General features: G+C 48.3%; 1 protein-coding gene across 1 annotated transcript in view; it reads right to left on the bottom strand.

The window, feature by feature from the left end:
- ADGRD2 (adhesion G protein-coupled receptor D2) overlaps nt 1–20,413 on the bottom strand; it is a 63,188-nt gene that overhangs the window by 6,089 nt on the left and 36,686 nt on the right. Inside the window, exons 18-24 of the mRNA XM_083597221.1 lie at nt 18,598–18,731; nt 17,507–17,622; nt 12,967–13,087; nt 9,581–9,622; nt 7,895–7,948; nt 5,733–5,874; nt 5,572–5,630 (exon numbers count right to left, since the gene is read on the bottom strand). Coding sequence (XP_083453347.1) covers nt 5,572–5,630; nt 5,733–5,874; nt 7,895–7,948; nt 9,581–9,622; nt 12,967–13,087; nt 17,507–17,622; nt 18,598–18,731 — 668 coding nt within the window. The remainder of the gene's footprint in view (nt 1–5,571; nt 5,631–5,732; nt 5,875–7,894; nt 7,949–9,580; nt 9,623–12,966; nt 13,088–17,506; nt 17,623–18,597; nt 18,732–20,413) is intronic.

Raw genomic sequence — 20,413 nt, 5'->3', positions numbered from 1 at the left:
CTATTTGTTTTACGGCAAGGTTATACAGTGGTACCTCGGGTTACAGACTCGTCAGGTTACAGACTCCGCTAACCCAGAAATAGTGCTTCAGGTTAAGAACTTTGCCTCAGGATGAGAACAGAAATCGTGCTCCGGCGGCGCGGCAGCAGCAGGAGGCCCCATTAGCTAAAGTGGTACCTCAGGTTAAGAACAGTTTCAGGTTAAGAACGGACCTCCGGAATGAATTACCGTGTTTTTTGCTCTATAAGACTCACCTTTTCCCTCCTAAAAAGTAAATGTGTGCGCGTCTTATGGAGCGAATGCAGGCTGCACAGCTATCCCAGAAGCCAGAACAGCGAGAGGGATTGCTGCTTTCACTGTGCAGTGATCCCTCTTGTTGTTCTGGCTTCTGGGATTCAGAATATTTTTTTTTCTTGTTTTCCTCCTCCAAAAACTAGGTGCGTCTTGTGGTCTGGTGCGTCTTATGGAGTGAAAAATACGGTGTCTTCTCATCCATCAGATATTACCCCCCACTTTTTAGTGCATTCCCTATCAGCTCTCCTAACCACAGTGGTTAGTCTGTTGGACGAGGACCTGGGAGACCAGGGTTCAAATCTCCACATTTGGCCATGAAGCCCCCTGGGTGTGACTTCAGGCCAGCCACTGCCTCTCTCAGCCTAACCCACCTCACAGGGTTGTTGTGGGGGTTGAACGAGGAGAAGCCGCCTCAAGCTCCTAGGAGAAAAAGGCGTGATATAAATACAAGTAAGTAAGTAAATAAGCCTGCCTTCATTTCAAATGCTCCATACATCTAATGTTTATTGGATGGATTTCCCCCCAAATTGATTTTTGAATTCTGAATTTATTGTTATTCACGTTTTATATTTATGCTGTTTTTTTGTTGCATCAACTCAGTGTTTTAAATTTGTTGTTAGCTGCCCTGAACCCGGTTTTCTGAAGCAGGAAGGGTGGGGTATAAATAAAATTTTATTATTATTATTTATTATACTGAGAATCTGAGGTTTTACATAACAAGGACTAGAAACCTCCTGTTGTTTCTAAGTAGGTCGTCTTGGAAGTGTGTGAGCTGGGGGTTTCCTTTCGACCCGGTGATCGGGGGGCTATGCTACACTGCACAGTTCCTGGCTTTCATCTCAGAAGGCTGCAAACTGCGAATTAACATTCTTTTTCCTTTTTTCCTAATAAAACAGGCAAGGTTTCTTGCCATTAAGGCTGACATACTCAGTTACGGAACTGCATGTGGGCCACACTGGCAAGGCAAAGGGTTTCCCTGCCCTACGGGGCTTGGCTCCCCAGGCCCTTCCCAGCCCTCTATTTTGATAACAGGGAGCTGAAACAAGCACAATGCCTGCAGGTGACGTCAAAACCCAGCTCTTCCTTCTGCAGATGCTGCTGAGAGCCTGGTTGGTCCCTCTTTGGCACAACAGAAAAGCTCTCCGTCCTGTAAAAGGCATAGATTTGCAGAGGCTTGGCTTGCTTGGGAAGATCTAGGACAGAAAAAAGGAAGTCTATCGTAATGTAGTGCGTAGTTAGACCATGGAACTCCCTCCCACAGGAGGCAGTGATGGCTGCCAAGTTGGACGGCTTAAAAAAGGGTTTGATGCATTCGTGGAAGAGAAGGGGGCTATCGATGGCTCTGCCCTGGCTCCGCAGTCAGAGGCAGCAGGGCTCCTGAATCCCAGTTGCTGGAGAGATATGGCTCTTGTTCTGGTTTCCTATTCAGGCACCTGCTTGGCCACTGTGAGAACTGGGTGCTGGATTCGATGGTCACTGGCCTGATCCAGTAACCTCGGGTTAAGAACTTAATTCGTTCTGGAGGTCCGTTCTTAACCTGAAACTGTTCTTAACCTGATGTACCACTTTAGCTGCTGGACCATAAAGAAGGCTGATCGCCGAAGAATTTATGCTTTCGGATTCTGGTGCTGGAGGAGACTCTTGAGAGTCCCATGGACTGCAAGAAGATCAAACCTCTCAATTCTGAAGGAAATCAGCCCTGAGTGCTCACTGGAAGGACAGATCCTGAAGCTGAGGCTCCAATACTCTGGCCACCTCATGAGAAGAGAAGACTCCCTGGAAAAGACCCTGATGTTGGGAAAGATGGAGGGCACAAGGAGAAGGGGACGACAGAGGACGAGATGGTGGGACAGTGTTCTCGAAGCTACCAGCATGTTTGACCAAACTGTGGGAGGCAGTGGAAGACAGGAGGGCCTGGCGTGCTCTGGTCCAGGAGGTCACGAAGAAGCGGACACCACTAAAAGACTAACCAACAACAACACCACTTTAGCTAATGTGGCCTCCTGCTGCTGTGCGATTTCTGTTCTCATCCTGAAGCAAAGTTCTTAACCCAAGGTACTATTTCTGGGTTAGCGGAGTCTGTAACCTGAAGCGTATGTAACATGAAGCGTCTGTAACCCGAGGTAACCACTGTAACCACTGTTTTTATGATTTTATTACAAATGTCAATAAGGAAGCACATGGTCTGTCACCTCCACCTGCTTATCTGTGGATTTCATTGATTCAGTCATCTGTATTCTGCCCATGACAGCAACGGGTTTTATTTTAATTCTATGTTTATACTCAGTCTTCTATTTTTTAATTATGTGTTTCTCTTCTTGTTGTTGTCTCCGTGATGTAAAGCAACAACGAAATTAATCAACATTCTAAACCCTGTGTGCAGCTGATCGTATCTTTGCTTCTGGGACTAACAGATGGGAATCAGCAGCGACCGACCTTGGCATTTCAGAAATCTGCGCAAATTGCAAAATTAATCCCTCTGGCCTGAGCCAAAGGGTGAGTTCCTAGGAGCTCAGGCGATGGCGTGGTCCCTCTTGCCCAACACCCGGGGTCAGTAGGGAGAAGCTGATGGGTTTCCATTTCAGCCGCTGACCGGCTTGTCCAATCAGGGCAGCAAAATGAGCCCAGGGTTCATCCTTGCCAGAAGATTCCCCAGCCTGTTTTTCAGATGGTTTAGTAAACAAAAACAAAACAAGATGGGGAGGATGAGCACTGTTTATTTGGCTGAGAGGCAACTAGCGCCCTTGGGAGTTGAATACTTAGTACTTGGCATCATCCAGTTTGATAGCGGGGGACAAACAGGGCCAAAAAAAGTAATCAACTTTGAAAACCTATTTCTGACTTTTCAGAGTCCTTCATTCAGACCGTCAGCTTGGAGGTTGCCATTGTCAGCAGAAAGCTTGATGGAACAATGAGCGAGTTGCCCTCCTTGCATGGAGTCAACCGTGTCTCTAGCAACGCATGGCCATCTTTCCGCAACACGCCTGCTTGCTTTAGGGGCAGCTCAGTAGCCGTGACCCTTTTAGGTGGGCTTGTTGTTTTGGTTGCCCAGGCTCTCGGGAGAGAAGGGTGCCTTTTTAAAAAGCCCCCCGTGCTCCTACACTCCAGTGCCTTTGGCACGGCTCTAAAACGAATTGTTGCTCCCTGCCTGCGAAGGCAAGATGATAAAGGTGGAACTCTGGAAGGAGGAGGGGAAAGTCCATCTCTCAGGAACCACGGGAGGAAAACAAGACGGTGAAAGGGGCCAGGGCACCTAATCAGCGCTAGCAGATACTGAGGACATGCCACAAAGTGGGGGAGACAGCAGAGAGCTATATTTGGCTCCAGTTTAACACTGCGTTGGAAAAAGGGGGGCAAACGTCTCCTCCCCCTACCGCCTCTATCACTTGAAGAGAAAAGCAATTGCATTCCAAAATCATCAAAGCAGAGAAAATATATTTAGGGGAAACTCTCAGGGTGGGGCAGGGAACATAAGAATGTAATAAGAGCCTTGACAGATCAGCACCCTGTTCCCACAGCGGCCAAGCAGCTGTGAGAAACCCGACAGCAGGACTGGCTCACCAGAGCCCTCTTCCGTCCCGGTGTTTCCAGAAACTGGCATTCGGAAGCATGGCTGCTCCAACTGTGGAGCCGTCCTGGCTAGGAGCCATCCTTAGGCACCCCCCCCACCATGCACTTGCCTAACCCTTTGCCAAAGCCATCCCAGTTGGTTGCCATTGCTGCCTCCAGTGGGAGGGAGTCCCACTGGCTTTTACCTTGCTTCACTTCAGGGCAAGAGCTATTGCTCAGTGGAAGAAAGCACACGAAAAGTTCCAGTTTCAATACCTGGCATCTTCATGATGCGGGGAGGGGGGACTGAAACCCCAGAGAGCTATGCTGAGTCAGGTGGCCCCATGGTCTGGTTCTGACTGGGGACCTAGTTTTATGGGACAGGTCATACCTTAGCGGTGGAGCACCTGTTTCTAAGGCAAAAGGTCCTGGGTCCAGTCCAGGAAGGGCCTGGCAAGGCCCCAGGTGACACACTGAGAAGCTGTTGCCCGTCCGTGTAGACAGTACTGAGTTGGGTGAACTAAGGGTCTGACTCTGTGCAAAGCATCTTCCTCTGTTCCTACTTTTGAGGCAGGCAGTGGGCGCTTGTCTTTTTTTGCTCATTCTACAGAGCCATCTCATCATAGCTGTCAACTTACAGATTTGAAAATAAGGGACCAGCAGCCTTGAAAATAAGGGATCAGCAGCCAAAATAAGGGATTTTCCGGGCACAGGTATGTTCAACTTCGGAGCCCCTCCGAGCCAAAGGCAGAAAGCCCAGCCAGCAGCCAAATGAAGCCTCATCAATAAGGGACAGCAGCGGGACACGGCGCTGGGATAAGGGACTGTCCCGCCAAATAAGGGACACTTGACAGCTATGCATCTCATCAGTCAGCTGCATTTGCAGCCATTCTGAGTTCTCAATGGGGAAGGAAGGCATCATCATGAGATAGCTCCTTCCATGGGGTGGGGGTCCAGATCAGTGCAGAAGAAACATTTCCTGGGACACACACACACACACACACACACCACTCTTGGCCGCTTCACAACAATAAGGTAAGTTTCAAATTCTGCACCCACTGGAATCCTAAAGACATTCTTAAGTGCTCTGAGAACAAAGTGGAACCAGAATTTGGGAGGGATCTCAAGGGGTGCCCCAGCAGTGCAGGTAGGAAAACGAAAGCCTCTTTCACAGGGGGAGGAAACTCTGGAGAAGCTGAAGGACTAAATCTCAGCCCAGCAGTGGCTCAAGCGCCACTTGGAATGTGCGACCAGCCCTCATGGCTTCCTCTAGCCAACAGGTGGAGCTCCTTAAAGAGAAGGGAGGGAGGAAGAGGCCGCAGCTGCAGGTCGTCCCAGGTTCATCCCCCCTCCCCCGCACCTCCAGGTGCATCTGGGTCAAGGCCTCCTATCAGAGGAGGTGGAGCCAGGTGGACCAAGGGTGTGGCCTGGAACAAACAGCTTCCAGTGCAACACAATGGTTAGTGTTGGACTATGGCCTGGGAGGCCAGCATTCCAGTTGCTCTCGTGGCCATCAAGAAGCTCGCTGGGCGAGACCTTGTGAGGGGCAGTTGCTGCCTTCCAGCCTAGCCTACATTGCAGGGCTGTTGCTGTGAGAATAACTTAAGGAGTCAAGGAAAACCATGTGCACCACCTGGAGCTCCTCAGAAGAGAAGGCATCATATAAACGCAATAAACAAGTAAATCAATCAATCAAATTATCTGGGTAGGTGAGGATGAGCTACATACCGGCCTCTCTGGAGACATAATTGATGCAAGTCCCGCTGGGATTTTGGCGCTGAAGTTCCCTGTGCGAGGGAGAAAGGAGGATCAGCCGGGATGCAAAAACAAAACAGAAATAGTCAAACATGCTGATTTCATTGCAGGTGGAAGAAGTGCCACCTTTGTACCCTTGCCGCTGCTGTTCTTCGTTGCAGAGTCCTTCTCCGAGGAGGGGGAGGCTGTATTCTCTGGGGTGGAGGGGCTGAACTTACCCACCTCCCAGGACGTGTTCCTAGGGCTTGACAGATAGTTGATGGGGTGCGAACAGTTCTGAAATGACACAAAGCAGTTGGACAGCATCCGCACCCCCAGGCAGGCGGCTCCCAGCCCCCCCAAGGCCACGCTCCGCCCTCCGCACTTGGAGGCAGCAAGGCACCCAAATGCCTTGCCACCCCCACGGGGGGCGGGGTGGAGAGCAGTGCTGGATTTAGGGCGGTGCAGGGGACACAACATCAAGAAGATCCACTTGCCTAGGTCCATGCTAATCTTCTCTGTATTGTTTGCCAAGCCTCACTAAGAACTTAAATATTTTTTTTTAAAAAAGAGTACAGACGGACTTCTATTTATAATTAGGCATTTAATTGTGCAGCTTTACTTTAGACTTGAGAGTTTTGATAAAGATGGAAGAGGAGGCGAGATGGCTTTCGCTAATATGACACAGCATGAAAAAATATGTTCCTCCCTTTCACCAAGGCAAGCAGGAGTTATGCGCTGACTGATTTTGCAGTGATTTGAGATAACAGCTTGGAACAATATACAGAGCAGTTGTTTGCAGAAGTTTATTCATTAGGGTGGTGCAGGGGACACAAAATCAAGAAGATCCGTAACTGAGAAGATCTGCTTTGGGGCAACAAATGTTGGCCTCGCTCAAGGCGCCATATTAAAAAAGATTGCCAAAGGCTATCCCTGGGGAGAGTTGCTCTTGCGCTTGACTCCCACTTGTGGGTTTTCCTTGGGGGCACCTGGCTGGGAACTGTGATAACAGGACGCTGGAATAGATGGGCCTCCTTTGGTGCTCTTTGGAGAAGAAACAGTCAGCCAGAAACAGCCACCCCCCAACCAACTTTATATACCGTATTTTTTGCTCTATAAGGCTCACTTTTTCCCTCCTAAAAAGTGAGGGGAAATGTGTGTGCGTCTTATGGAGTGAATGCAGGCTGTGAAGCTATCCCAGAAGCCAGAACAGCAAGAGGGGTTGCTGCTTTCACTGCGTAGCGATCTCTCTTGCTGTTCTGGCTTCTGAGATTCAGAATATTTTTTTTCTTGTTTCCCTCCTCCCAAAACTAGGTGCATCTTGTGGTCTGGTGCGTCTTATGGAGTGAAAAATACGGTATTTCCCCCCATATAACCCACATAACAAAACAGAACTTAAAGAGACAAACACATAAAAGCTAAACTGAACTGAACCAAGGTTGACATGGGATGTCAGGTTCACAAGAAGAAATGGCAAAGCTGGTTGTGTGGATACTTGCGAGGAGACGCAGAAGGAACGCCGTTGTAAGATATGAGAGAGTCAGGGGGGCTTAAAACGTATCTGGAAACATAAATCTATAGCTCAAACCATCAAAGGCGCAAGGAACACCGAGAATAAAAGGCACTATATTACATCAGGAAAATCTTTTCAACCAGTTAGATGTTACCTTTCCAAGATTTCTCAAGAGGCTAGTGGAGGACACAAATGCAATTTCTCTCTCTTTTTTATGCATTTAACAGAATCCTGCCACATTGAGACAAAAGAGATCACAATTGTTTTTCTTTCTTTTTTTTAATTTTAAAAAAGGGGGTGTACCAGGGATGTTTTTCAATTGATGCAATCAAATTCTATGTATTTTGGACAAACATTTTCCACCTTTCAGCAACCAACAGGAATGCAGCAATAAAAAGGTAATTTAACAAATATTCTGCATTTAATTTTTCCCTCTCTTTCCAAAAGAGAGCGAGAGCGAGAGCGAGAGCGAGAGAGAGAGAGAGAGAGAGAGAGAAAGAAAGAAAGAAATTTCCTTCAAAAAATTAAAATATTTTCCTTTAGGGTCTTATTTTGTGCTAACTTTAATGGCCACAGGGCAGTGGCCGGCATAAGGGGTGCCCTGAATAAGAAAGAGCAGATTTGTTCTCTATTTTGTTCCAGAGGGCAGAACTGGAATCACTGTTCTGGAAGCCCACAAGGTCTCTAGCACTGGCTGACTCATATGCAGTGGTTTTTAGGGGGAGTTGGAGGGGAGAGGGGCCTTCTGGAGAGGAAAAGAGGGCCAGGCAGGGAGAGACCCCAGCACCAGACCACCAAACCTACTGTGAAAGAGAGAGCCTTTTTCTTCTCCTTCATCCGCTGGATGGCATTTCGCACCTGCAAATCAAGCGCAGGTATGAAACTGTCCCCTTCCAGCCCACAGAATGAACACAACAAGATGCCTCAGGCACTAATGACACTTTTTAAACAACAACAACAACAACAACATCACCCCCTGTGCATTTATCTGTATTTGTTGTGGGGCAAGCAGTTACTGGCATTGCAGTGCCAAGGGAAAGTCTTCCTGCCTTATGATGATTTAATTAAATTTATTACCACTTTTTGCCATAGCAACTCAGTGTGACTTACAGAAACAAAATACATACATTAAATCTGGGGCAGTGGGGGGTGGGGGTGTTCAAAGGTCCCACCCACTCTAAATGGCTGTAAGGTAAAGGGACCCCTGATCGTTAGGTCCAGTCATGAATGACTCTGGGGTTGCGGCGCTCATCTCGCTTTATTGGCCGAGGGAGCTGGCGTACAGCTTCCGGGTCATGTGGCCAGCATGACTAAGCTGCTTCTGGCGAACCAGAGCAGCGCACGGAAACGCCGTTTACCTTCCTGCCAGAGCGGTTCCTATTTATCTACTTGCACTTTGACGTGCTTTCGAACTGCTAGGTGGGCAGGAGCTGGGACCGAGCTCACCCCGTCATGGGGATTCGAACCACCAACCTTCTGAACAACAAGTCCTAGGCTCTGTGGTTTAACCCACAGCGCCACCCGCGTCCCTTTCTAAATGGCTGCATAGATAGTTAAAAGCCAAAGGCCTGGTTTTCACCTGGTGCCTAAAGAGGTGCAATGACGGTGGCAGGTAAGTCTCGCTGGGGAGAGCAGTCCTCAAGTCGGGGGTCACCACAGAAAAGGCCAGTTCTTGTGTTGCCACACTCCAGATATCCCGTGGGGGGGGGGGGACGGGACACAAAGAAGAGCCTCAAATGACAATGGCAGGGTCCAGGTTGATTCCTGTGGGGGGAGGGGCACCATAGTGGTGGGGGTGGGAAATCCTGCCATTTAATTGTTTTTAAAATGCACCTGCTAGTCGTATGCAGCTGTTTCCTCAGCTGAAGAGGAAAAGGCGGGGGAAACAACAGCAACTGCCCGCCTCCGTCAGGTGCCATCTGTCCACAGAGGAGTCAGTGGGGCAGCAAAGTTGTCCGACATGCAGCAGACTTTGCAGGACTGAGATTGTCCCACAGGCTGGAGGTTTCTTCACTCCTGCTCTGCGGTGCAGCTGCGTCTTACACGGGGGTTTGGCTCCTAGGGTTCCATGTATGTGCGGAAGACTAGCAACCACTCACACGAGATCTAGTGGGAACTTGGATGGCCCTAGGGCAGGCATGGCCAGACTTGGCCCTCCAGCTGTTTTGGGACTCCCATCATCCCTAGCTAACAGGACCAGTGGTCAGGGATGATGGGAACTGCAATCCCAAAACAGCTGGTGGGCCGAGTTTGGCCATGCCTGCCCTAGGAGATCTTGCCAGCAGAACGGCAAGTAGTCAGAATGCCACCACACACACAAACACACACGGGAGGATCCAGCAGACCCAGCCGTCACTGTGAGGGTAGATGCCCTTTGCGAGCTGGTTTCACAAGCCATTGATCACATCCTCCCAAGCTCATTTTCAGAGTTGTTGCAGAGAAAACAGGGTGCCAAATCCGCCCCCCTTGCGTACTGTGGCTGTCCCTTACCTCGCTGTTGTAGATGGCATAGACCAGGAATATGTAGAGACCCTGTAGGAAGACAGAGGGAAGAATGCATGCCAGGGACCTGGAAACAGCCGCTGGGGCAGCATCCTTGCTTTGTTAGCCCCCCCAACAGACATACAGGGAAGGCCAAACGATGTCTCTCTCCCTACCAAGCGGCAGAACTGTCCCTTTTGCAAAGAGACGGGCAGTTGCCAGCCCTTGGCCTGATTTCATGCGACCGTTGGCTTAATTCATCCGGGGGAAAGGAGGACAAAGAAAAGAGAAAGTGTGGGGTAGACAAAGTGAGAGGAAGGGTCCCATCCATTTTTTATTCCTAGTAACTGAGACAAACTGCCTCCGACTTTGGAGGTAGAACACAGACCAGTGTGTGTGTGTGTGTGTGTATGTGAGCCCCCACACCAGCCCCCTTCTAAGGCAGCATACAGCAAAAATTAACTTTGGACCAATATGGCCTCAATCCCTAGCCAGCTTTTTGTTTCCCTCAGTCCCCCCACGCCTGCCCACATCCTGAAGAAGAAGAGCTCTGGTGGACTCAGAAGCTCGCCTCCCTATTTTGTGACATTTTGTCTGGTCATAATGAAGAGCCTTTGGGCATTTTTCAAAATAAAAGTGGCACTGCATGCACAAGCCTAACTTTCCTCTTCCTCTTCCTCCTCTCAGGACATTTGGCGTTTTCCGCTCTAGAGCTGGCACAACTCGCAGCAAGGAGCGGTTCAGGGATGTCTCGAACAAATACAACACGAATGAATTAACTGTGCGTTGTGTGAAATGACACATCCTTTCGTCTGTTTCTTTCTCTTGCGTTCTGGGAGAGGAAGCCGCCTCAGAAGTCTCAGATGATGAACCTTCAGAAACACAACTGCTGGCCAAGAGTTCTCCTAGCGCATCCCTCTCCCCCGTCCCCCCCCCCCAACTTAAACAACATCCTGCTCTCGAGTCCCTGAGCTCGGGACGGGGAGAAGTGTCTCCTTTCAAAATTACTACACCCTCCTGCTGTGCTCCTCTGATGCTTTGCCCCCTTTGGTGTCTTATCAGGAGAGAATCACTTCCTGCGTTCCTCCAGCTATCAGGAAGCTTTGCAGCTGATGCACTAATTGTGGCCGGCATCTGTGCAACAAGCCCCACTCCTCCACAGGCTGGGGCAGGAGTGCTGCACACTCTGGCACCGATATAACCTTCGCTGATGATGCAGGGCGGCTGCTCATCCTCAGAACAAACACCCCCCTCCCTCTTATTGGCACCGGCGCTCGGAGCAGAGCCGATTGGGGGAGGAAGGTATGGTCCTTTGAATGTCCGCTTGTCTTGTTTCATGAAAGCAATTACTTCTCTGAACAAAGCTCAATTTGTCTGATGGACACCTCCTTCCTAGCCTTTCACAGGAGATGTCCAAACTACCTTTCCTGCTGCTCTGGAGGGTAGGCCCTTAACCAATGGATTCAAATGGCAAGAATGGGAATTCCAACTAAACTTCCTGGCAGTTATGAGACAGTAGAACCAGACAGAAGAGAAGACTCCCTGGAAAAGACCCTGATGGTGGGGAAGATGGAGGGCACAAGGAGAAGGGGACGACAGAGGACGAGATGGTGGGACAGTGTTCTCGAAGCTACCAGCATGAGTTTGACCAGACTGCGGGAGGCAGTGGAAGACAGGAGTGCCTGGCGTGCTCTGGTCCAGGGGGTCACAAAGAGGCGGACACGACTAAATGACTCAACAACAACAACAACAACAACAACAAGAACCAGACTCCCTCAGAAGGACTCTCCCCCCTTGGATGTTCTCTTGGGTGCCCATCCGTCAGGGACACTGTAGTTGTGATTTCCACGTTGAATAAGGTTGGGCTTGTGATGGAAATGGCAGGGTCCCTTCCAACTCTACAGTTCTGTACATTCTGTAATTCTACTCTGATTCACGTATCTAGTCATATTTTGACTAGAAAGGGGTCCCTTCAAACGGACAGGTGTGCTAGGGAGCCCCTATAGAAGGGTGGGAGTGAGGAGGGAGGGGAGGGAGGGAGACTTTGGAAGGAAGGAGACATTGTCTTCTCAATAATAAATAATAAATTAATAAATTTTTATTTATATCCCGCCCTCCCCAGCCGAAGCCGGGCTCAGAGCGGCTAACAACAATAAAATAATACATTCTAAAATCATTTCATTATCAAATTAATTCAAATCAAATCAAATCAATACAGGTCACTCAGTGCTTGCTTGAGGGTTATGTTCTGGGGACTGAGCGTAAGGCCAGTGAAATATACTCAGAGTCGCAAAGTGATTTCATGCTCTTTATTCAGCTCATAGTGGTGAGGAGGAATGAATGGAAGTCCCCTCAAAGTATCTGCTTTATATACATTATTTACACAATGGGCTGCACATGATTGGCTAATTCCGGAATTCTACTGTAAGCCAATCAGGTTGTGGATTCACTTATATCTGGAGCATGATTGGGTGGTTCCTGCCAACCAATCATACCGCTGCATTGCTCTAGGACCAATCAGACTGCTGCATTCTGGATCCTATTGTTCTAGGACCAATCAGACTGCTGCATTCTGAATCCTATTGTTCTAGGACCAATCAGACTGCTGCAATTTGGATCCTATTGTTCTAGGACCAATCAGACTGCTGCAGTTTGGATCCTATTCAACTCAGTACATAACAGCCAGAATGAGCTCCAGTCAGAACCACCATTGCAACCTCGCCCCCGCATGAGTGATCTTACCTCTCTGAAGCTGTGAGCCAAGCGGTCCTTGCCCCAAAAGCAAGGCAGAGGTTGTAAGCTGCCCTCCCTCGCTTACTGGGCTCTGGGAATTATTCCTCACATGGAATTGCCCGCTAAGCAAGGCACAGAGCTTAAAAGGTTTCCCCACGCCACAGAAAGAGCTTTTAAGCTCTCAGACTTGCGTGCGCTTAATTTGCGTGATTTGCAACTGGCCAGTTGGCTAGCGCATAAAGTTGAAATCGCACAGGTTGTGAGTTACCTGTGTGAATTGAACAACATCTGAAAGAAGCTCTTGCTGGATGGAGGAGAAGCAGCCGCTGAGCAAGAGGGAGCGATTTCAGCCGTGGCCAAACACCAGGAAGCTGGTATGGTCAGGGCCTCCCCTGCTGCACAGTGTTGGATATTGCAAGGCCAGCTCTGAACCGAATGTTCAGCGAGAGAACGACTGACGCTCAAGCTGGCCTCCTTTTGAAGCTCTTCCTCCCTGACGGTGAGGGGGAAGGCACTCTGCATGTGCTCAAAGGCATCTTTGCCGTCACAAGGTGCAGCCTCCAGCATGGGCAACTGATCCCGGTGTCTGTGTATGTTCACGCACATACACACGTGTCTGAGAGATATTTTGCAGGGAAGGTCTACCATCCGAGGCAGCTTACCTGGAGGGAGTTCAGCACAATGAAGATGTAGGCCCACGTGATACTGACGTGCACAAGAACACCACACACCCAGGTCAAACCCAGGACTGGCAGCAGAACCAGCACTGGCTTGGCTGTTGCCCTGGAAGAGGACAAAGGGGGTTGGGGGGTTGGGGTGGGAGGCAAGAGGAAAAGAGGGCAGTCAACTCATCCGTAGCCAAAGTCAGCGTCAGGGGAGCAAGTCTTTGCCGGCGATGATTACTGTGATTACTAAGTCTCAACACAGGTCTCAAAAACAAGCCATGTCAGATGACTCCCATTTCTTTTTTGATAGAGTTTGCAGATGACACCAAATTTGGAGGGGTAACTAATGCCACAGAAGACAGAATTCGAAATGACCGTAACACATTGGAGAACTGGGCCCAAGCTAAGAGAATGAACATCAGCAGGGACAAATGTCAGGTTCTGCACTTGCAACAATACAAGCACAACACGTAGGCTAATAGTTAGTAGAAAATATACAATAGAATAATGATATCATTCAAATTATAGGAGTCAGCCAAAGTTCATATGTACAATATAACAGAGTGGTGATGTGGACCGTCAAGCCGTGTGTTCAGAACAGATGTCTAACAACAACAACAACAACAACAACAACAACAACAACAACAACAACAACAACAATTTATTATTTATGCCCCGCCCATCTGGCTGGGCTTCCCCAGCCACTCTGGGCGGCTTCCAACAAAACACTAAAATACCATAACGCATCAAACATTAAAAGCTTCCCTAAACATGGCTGCCTTCAGATGTCTTCTAAAAATTTGGTAGTTGTTTTTCTCTTTGACATCTGGTGGGAGGGTGTTCCATAGGGCGGGTGCCACTACCAAGAAGGCCCTCTGCCTGGTTCCCTGTAACTTGGCTTCTCACAGTGAGGGAACCGCCAGAAGGCCCTCGGTGCTGGATCTCAGTGTCCAGGCAGAATGATGGGGGTGGAGATGCTCCTTCAGATATACTGGACTGAGGCCATTTAGGGCTTTCAAGGTCAACACCAAGACTTTGAATTGTGCTTGGAAACGTACTGGGAGCCAATGTAGGTCTTTCAAGACCGGTGTTATGTGGTCTTGGCGGCCACTCCCAGTCACCAGTCTAGCTGCCACATTCTGGATTAGTTGTAGTTTCCAGGTCACCTTCAAAGGTAGCCCCACATAGAGCGCATTGCAGTCTAAGGACAGTTTCACAATAGTCTTTCAAAAGTTTCAACGGAAGACATCTCAAAAGCCTCAAAAGTACGGTGTCTCCGGAATGATACTACTGTTTCGTAACAGTCTTCATCAGTTGGAAATAAGATACAATACATACAACCGATGAATGAATGAACTAAGCTACCTGCATACACATTGTAAAATAAAGCAGAATATACAAAACAGAATAAATAAAGGTACATACCCGATATTCTTCAACAGAATATGTAAGAAAGATTCATGCTAAGGTTCGGTGCTCACTGGATAGTGTAGCTGCTGATACTTGAGAAACAATTGCACAGGACATATGACGCAAGTCACAGGTGTTCCCAATAACGATATACTTAAAGGAACAGTATGGCATATATAGCATGCAGAAACAAAGTAGACCCATGAAAAACAAATATACAGAGGAATAGTATTAAATGAGCTTTTGTTAAATGAGTACAAAATGAACTTTTGAAACCTTTGAGACGTCTTCTGTTGAAACTTTTGAAAGACTATTGTGAGACTGTCCTTAGACATCTGTTTTGAACACACGGCTTGACGGTCCTTGTTACCACTCTGTTATATTGTACATATGAGCTTTGATTGGCTTACTCCTATAATCTGAATGATATCATTGTTCTATTATATATTTTCTACTAACTATTAGCCTAGGTATTGTGTTTGTATTGTTGTGCTTGGTTCTTATTGCAACACAGGGGTTTGTTTTAGGTTCCGCACTTAGGCAGATGCACAAATATAAGATGAGGGACACCTGGCTGACTAGCAGGACATGGGAAAAGGATCTAGGGATCTTGGTGGACCACAAGCTCAACATGAGTCCACCGGGTGATGCAGCAGCAGCAAAAAAAAAAAAAAGGCAAATGCATCAACAGAAGTCGAGTGTCCAGATCAAGGGAAATCATAGTCCAATTATAGGCACCACAATTTAAGAAGAACGTTGACAAGTTGGAATGTGTGCAGAGGAGGGTGACCAAGAATGATCAAGGATCTGGAAACCAAGGCTTATAAGGAACCCTTGAAGGAGCTGGGTCTGTGTAGCCTGGGAAAGAGGAGAGTGAGCAGAGATATGATGGCCATCTTCAAATATCTCAAGGGCTGTCAGGTGGAAGAGGGAGCAAGCGCGTTTTCTCCTATCTGGAGGGTAGGACTCAAACCAATGGCTTCAAGCTGTGCAAGCTGGAAAGAGAGGCTTCAGAAGGAGACTGGTTTAACATTAGCTAAGAAAGTTAAATATTTGGGGGTTAATATGACTGGCAGAATCCGACACCTGGGAGAAGAGTTGGTGGAAGAAGATTGGAAGAAATTTAAAGATTATTTGCAGAAACACTGTAAAATTAATGAATGTTAAAATGATGTTGGATTGGAAATAAGTGGCATTAGCAACAAAGTTAATAAGAATATGCAAAAATGAATTGATAATGGATGAAAATACAGAGTTATAAAATGTTAAGATATAGAGCTAAGATAAACGAAAGAGGGTAAGGATTTGCTGATTTGATTATTCAAATGGGAATACAAGAAGGGGAGGTGTGAGGAGGTCAAAGAAACAAGCAAATGAGTTTTAAGCTATGAAAAATGGAATTGTTTTTAATTTTTCTTATTTTTTCTGTGCTTTTATCTTTATTTTTCTTTTTTCTTTTATTATATGTTTTTTGTAGTTATGTTTTTGTAAAACTTTAATAAATATTTCTTAAAAAAACAAAAACAAGCTGTGCAAGCTGGTCTCTTGGGGCCAATGGGGCCCCACCAGCCTCAGCCTGTCTTCTTCCTTATAACTGGCCAGGCGTGACCCTGCCTGTCATTCACTCTGCCTTCATCTCCTTGTCCTCCTCTCTACTAATCCCAATGGGCATCAGCTGCTATTGCACATTCCTGCCTTGCAGGGGGTTGGAATGGATGATCCTCAGGATCCCTTCCAACTCTAAAGGTAAAGGTAAAGGGACCCCTGACCACTAGGTCCAGTCGTGACCGACTCTGGGGTTGCGGCGCTCATCTCCCTTTATTGGCTGAGGGAGCCAACGTACTCCGGGTCATGTGGCCAGCAGGACTAAGCCACTTCTGGCAAACCAGAGCAGCGCACGGAAACGCCGTTTACCTTCCCGCCGGAGTGGTACCTATTTATCTACTTGCACTTGGAATTGCTTTTGAACTGCTAGGTTGGCAGGAGCAGGGACTGAGCAACCGGAGCTCACCCCGTCGCAGGGATTCAAACTGCCAACCTTCTGATCAGGAAGTCCTAGGCTCTGTGGTTTAACCCATAGTGCCGCCCGGGTCCCTCCAACTCTACAATTGACTTCTATGGCCATGTTCACACTAAAGCACTAGGATACCAATTTAAACCATTGTGGCTTCCCCCAGAGAATCCTGGGAGGTGCAGCTGACGCTGTGAACCACCCTCTGACCTTCAGGTGAAGGGCGGTGCACAAATTCAAGCAGCAGTAGCAGCAGGTTGCTAAGGGAGTTATTTAGGAGACACTTATTCCCCACCCAGAGCTGCAATTCCCAGAGCAGTTTAACAATCAGCCCCTCCCATTTAAATATGCATGACCAAACGATCTCATGGCTGGCGCATTCCTACTAAATATTATTTTATCTGTCAAGGTTTATGAATGCTTGATATATTTCGAATAAATATCAACTATGGAATATATTTTACACTATTTATCCTTTTTAAGCTGTATTATCTTGCATTTTTATTCCTCTTGACGTTATTGCTGTTTTTATGATGTATGTGAGCATGATGTTTCAATCGTCACATGTGCAAATCATTTTTTTTAAAAAAAATACTTTAAAAAAGACAATCAATCCCTCTTTCTCAGGGAACTCTGGGAACTATAGCTCTGTGAGAGAAACAGGGTGTCTCCTAACAATTGTAAACCTTAGTAAACTACAGCTCCCAAAGCTCTTTGGGGACGGCATGACTGTTCAAAGTGGTATTGCAACACTTTAAATCTATGACGGGAGTGTGGCCTCTGATTCTATTTATTGTTGAAAGTATTTATATCCCACCTTTTCCTCGAAGTTGTTCGAGGTTGTGTACATGGTTCTCCCCTCCTCACAACCCTGTGAGGTAGGCTGGGCTGAGAGGCAGTGACTGGCTTCCAAGGACACCCAGTGAGCTTCTTGGCCAGGCGTGGATTCGAACCCTGGCCTCCCCAGTCCTAGTCTGACCCTCCAAGCACTGCATCACCACTGGCTCTCACACTTCTTCTCCCTAGCAAATGGCATTCAGATAGATGTCCTTCTGCTTCTCTGGTGCCCTTGTCTGGAGGGGGCGGGGGCAGCCCCCAGGGGCCTCCGGGACTCACCAGATCTGGACGCCAATCTGCTTTTCCAAGCTGCTGTTGGGGGTCAGCATCCTTGACCGTCGCCGTGCACTGGAGACAGTCACCATCACCACTCGGAAAAGCACAAAGGTGTTCACCTGCAAAGGAGAGGGGTGAAAGGGTCAGGGACTGGACCTGAAACAGCAGTCAGCGGCTTTAAGAGGTGGCAGTTGTGGAGGGGGGAGATTTCCCAGAATCCTCCTCTCAGGGAACACGGTAACACTGCCCCCCCCAGTATATTGTTGTGTAAATCAGAGTTATCTCCCACACACATGGAAAGTAATTCACCCTGTGGTCTGCAGAGTTCTTTGTCTTGTGAAGGCGCCGAGTTTGAAAACCACTGAATCCCAACATTTGCTCACACACACCCAATCCTGCTCTTAACGGAGAAATCTGAGGGCTCCCTTGGACAAAACACAAGGACACCAGCCAGCAATACCAGAGCAAAACAGCAGCCGGTCGGCTTGGTCTTGATTGAAGACTGTCGCGACAGGACTCCCCCCTGCCACCAGGTGGAACAAGATGGAAGCCCCGAACATAAGAGCCCCCAAACTTTTATTAGCAGCTAATCCTGATGTTACACCCCCCAAACTACATCACTCATACATCACTCATACATACTGCCACCAGACCTCCCCTTTCATGATGTATGAGTGATCACTCATACATCATGAAAGGGGAGGTCTGGTGGCAGTAATCTGAGCATCCTGGACCCTGCCCCATGGTTCCCCTTTCATGATGTAACCGTGATGTATGAGTGATGTAGTTTGGGGGGGTGGGGGGGTTGAAACATGGGGATTAGCAGCTAATATAAGTTTGGGTTCTCTTTTGTTCGGGGCTCCCATCTTGTTCCACCTTGTGGCAGGTGGGAGTCCTGTCGCGACAGTCTTCAATCAAGACCAAGCCTACTGGCTTCTGTTTTGCTCTGGTATTCCTGGCTGGGGTCCTTGTTTTTTGTCCAAGGGAGCCCTCATATTTCTCCGCTAACCCTGCCACACATGGTAGCAAGAACCTTTTGCATTGCAAACCCTGCCAGTGAAAGGAGGAGGCCCCCCAATTCCTGACACACTCACCGTCAGGACGAAGAGGACCGGCCCCACAAAAGCCCAGATGATGTCCGTCTGCACGTTCAGCCAGCAATGGTTCTCTGCCACGTACTTGTTGAATGACGTGGCCAGGGTCACACCAACAATAACCACAGGAAGCCCTGAAGAGGCAAGCAGGGAAGGTGAACTGCCAACTTTCCTTCTGCATACAGCCTGCCCTGGGGCAGCTGAGGGGTTCTTAAGCTGTTGGGCCCAAGGCTTGGGGTGGGACTTGGGGGCCTTATCCCATTGGCCAGTCTCAGGAGACCTCCTAAGAGCCCATTCTTCTTTGCTTCTCAGCAGGACACAGGGGCCCCCTCCACGCATCCTTTCTATTGTGCATTCATGACAATTTGTGCTCATGGTGGTATCTAGGGAGGGCACTTATACGTGAATCTGTGTCCCCTTTTCCCAGGGACTTTTCCTGGAATTATAGAAGCTGTCCTAGTTTCTGAATTGATTCTGGAATGTCCCACTTTTCCTTTTTCCTCCCCTTCACGTCTCAGAGAACAATCCAAAGTGGTGTGGGAGGGCAGGTGGGTGCTGATGATACTGGAAATAAAATACCTGCCCCAAATGAAGGAAACGGTGAGGCTGGCATACGAAGCACTTCCTATAATCTTGACGGAAAATGTAATAAATCCACTTTGAATTCTTTAACTGAAAAGCTTCAGCAGCCAGCCATTTATTAGGCAATGTGTGGAGTGTTGATTCCTTTATTGTAGATGACCTACTCAGAAAGAAGTCCCACTGTATTCAATGGAACTTACTCCCAGGTAACCGGGTAAAGACTTAGACTGCAATCCTAAGCATTTTTACTCAGAACTAAGTCCCACTGAGTTCAACAGGTATGCTGGTATGTTCTGGATAATTCTCCCAGTTTCCATTATCGTTATCATCATCATCTTTCCCCCTCAAGGGAGCTTATAGGCTAAAATTTATTTCATTCTGTTTATCTGTGGAAAGTGTTGTAAATGATCCCTGCCCTCGCACATTTTTCCTTACAACAATTCTGCAAGGTAGGTTCAGTGGAGAGGTTGTAACTGGCTCAAGGTGACCCATGTTGATGTGCAGGTAATGTCTATGCATGCAGTGGGAGAAACTTCCTGATGTAGAAGACGATGTCCCTGTTTTCATCAGAGGAAATTCTGGAGGGGTTGCAAAAGCTTTTGGGCTATAGCTATGCTCTATGGTTATACTGCCTCATTTCTGAATCAGCACAGGCTCCATTATCCCCCTGCTTAAATCATGCATACTATGATCAGAGCTGGAGGGCAACTGGTTGAGGCCCCTTCTGCAATGCGATAGGGCAAGAATGCCCCTCAGGATGGCCGTACAGTAGCACCTCAGTTTACAAACTTAATCCATTCCGGAAGCCCGTTCTTAAACCGAAACTGTTCTTAAACTGAGGCGTGCTTTCCAGGGCAGTCTTAAGCATATGTGGCACCGGGGTGCAAAGATCCGCCTGGCGCCTCCCCCCCCCCCGATTGCCCAGTCCCAGGTGCACAGGAGGGGGGAGCCGGCCAGCTGCCTCAGCGTCTCTCTGGCTTGGTTGCCCTCAAACTCGCAGTGCAGAACCACCCGCAGCAGAAAAGCCCACCACGGTGCTCTGACCAACGAGCGGGCTCTTCCCCGGACTCGACACCCAGGCCCTGGACTCTTGGCCTGGCGCCCCTGAGAGCCCGGTGCCTGGATGCCCCGCAGCCCTAGTGCCTATGGGTAAGACGGCCCTGGTGCTTTCCCTAATGAGGCCTCCGGCCGCTGGTGCCCTTCCACCATTCAGATTCCGTTCTTAGACTGAGGT

Source organism: Podarcis filfolensis, assembly GCF_964270895.1.
Source record: "Podarcis filfolensis genome assembly, chromosome: Z".
Classification (NCBI taxonomy): Eukaryota; Metazoa; Chordata; class Lepidosauria; order Squamata; family Lacertidae; genus Podarcis; species Podarcis filfolensis.
Note: the sequence above shows the minus strand (reverse complement) of the source record. Positions and strands in the feature narration are given on the sequence as shown.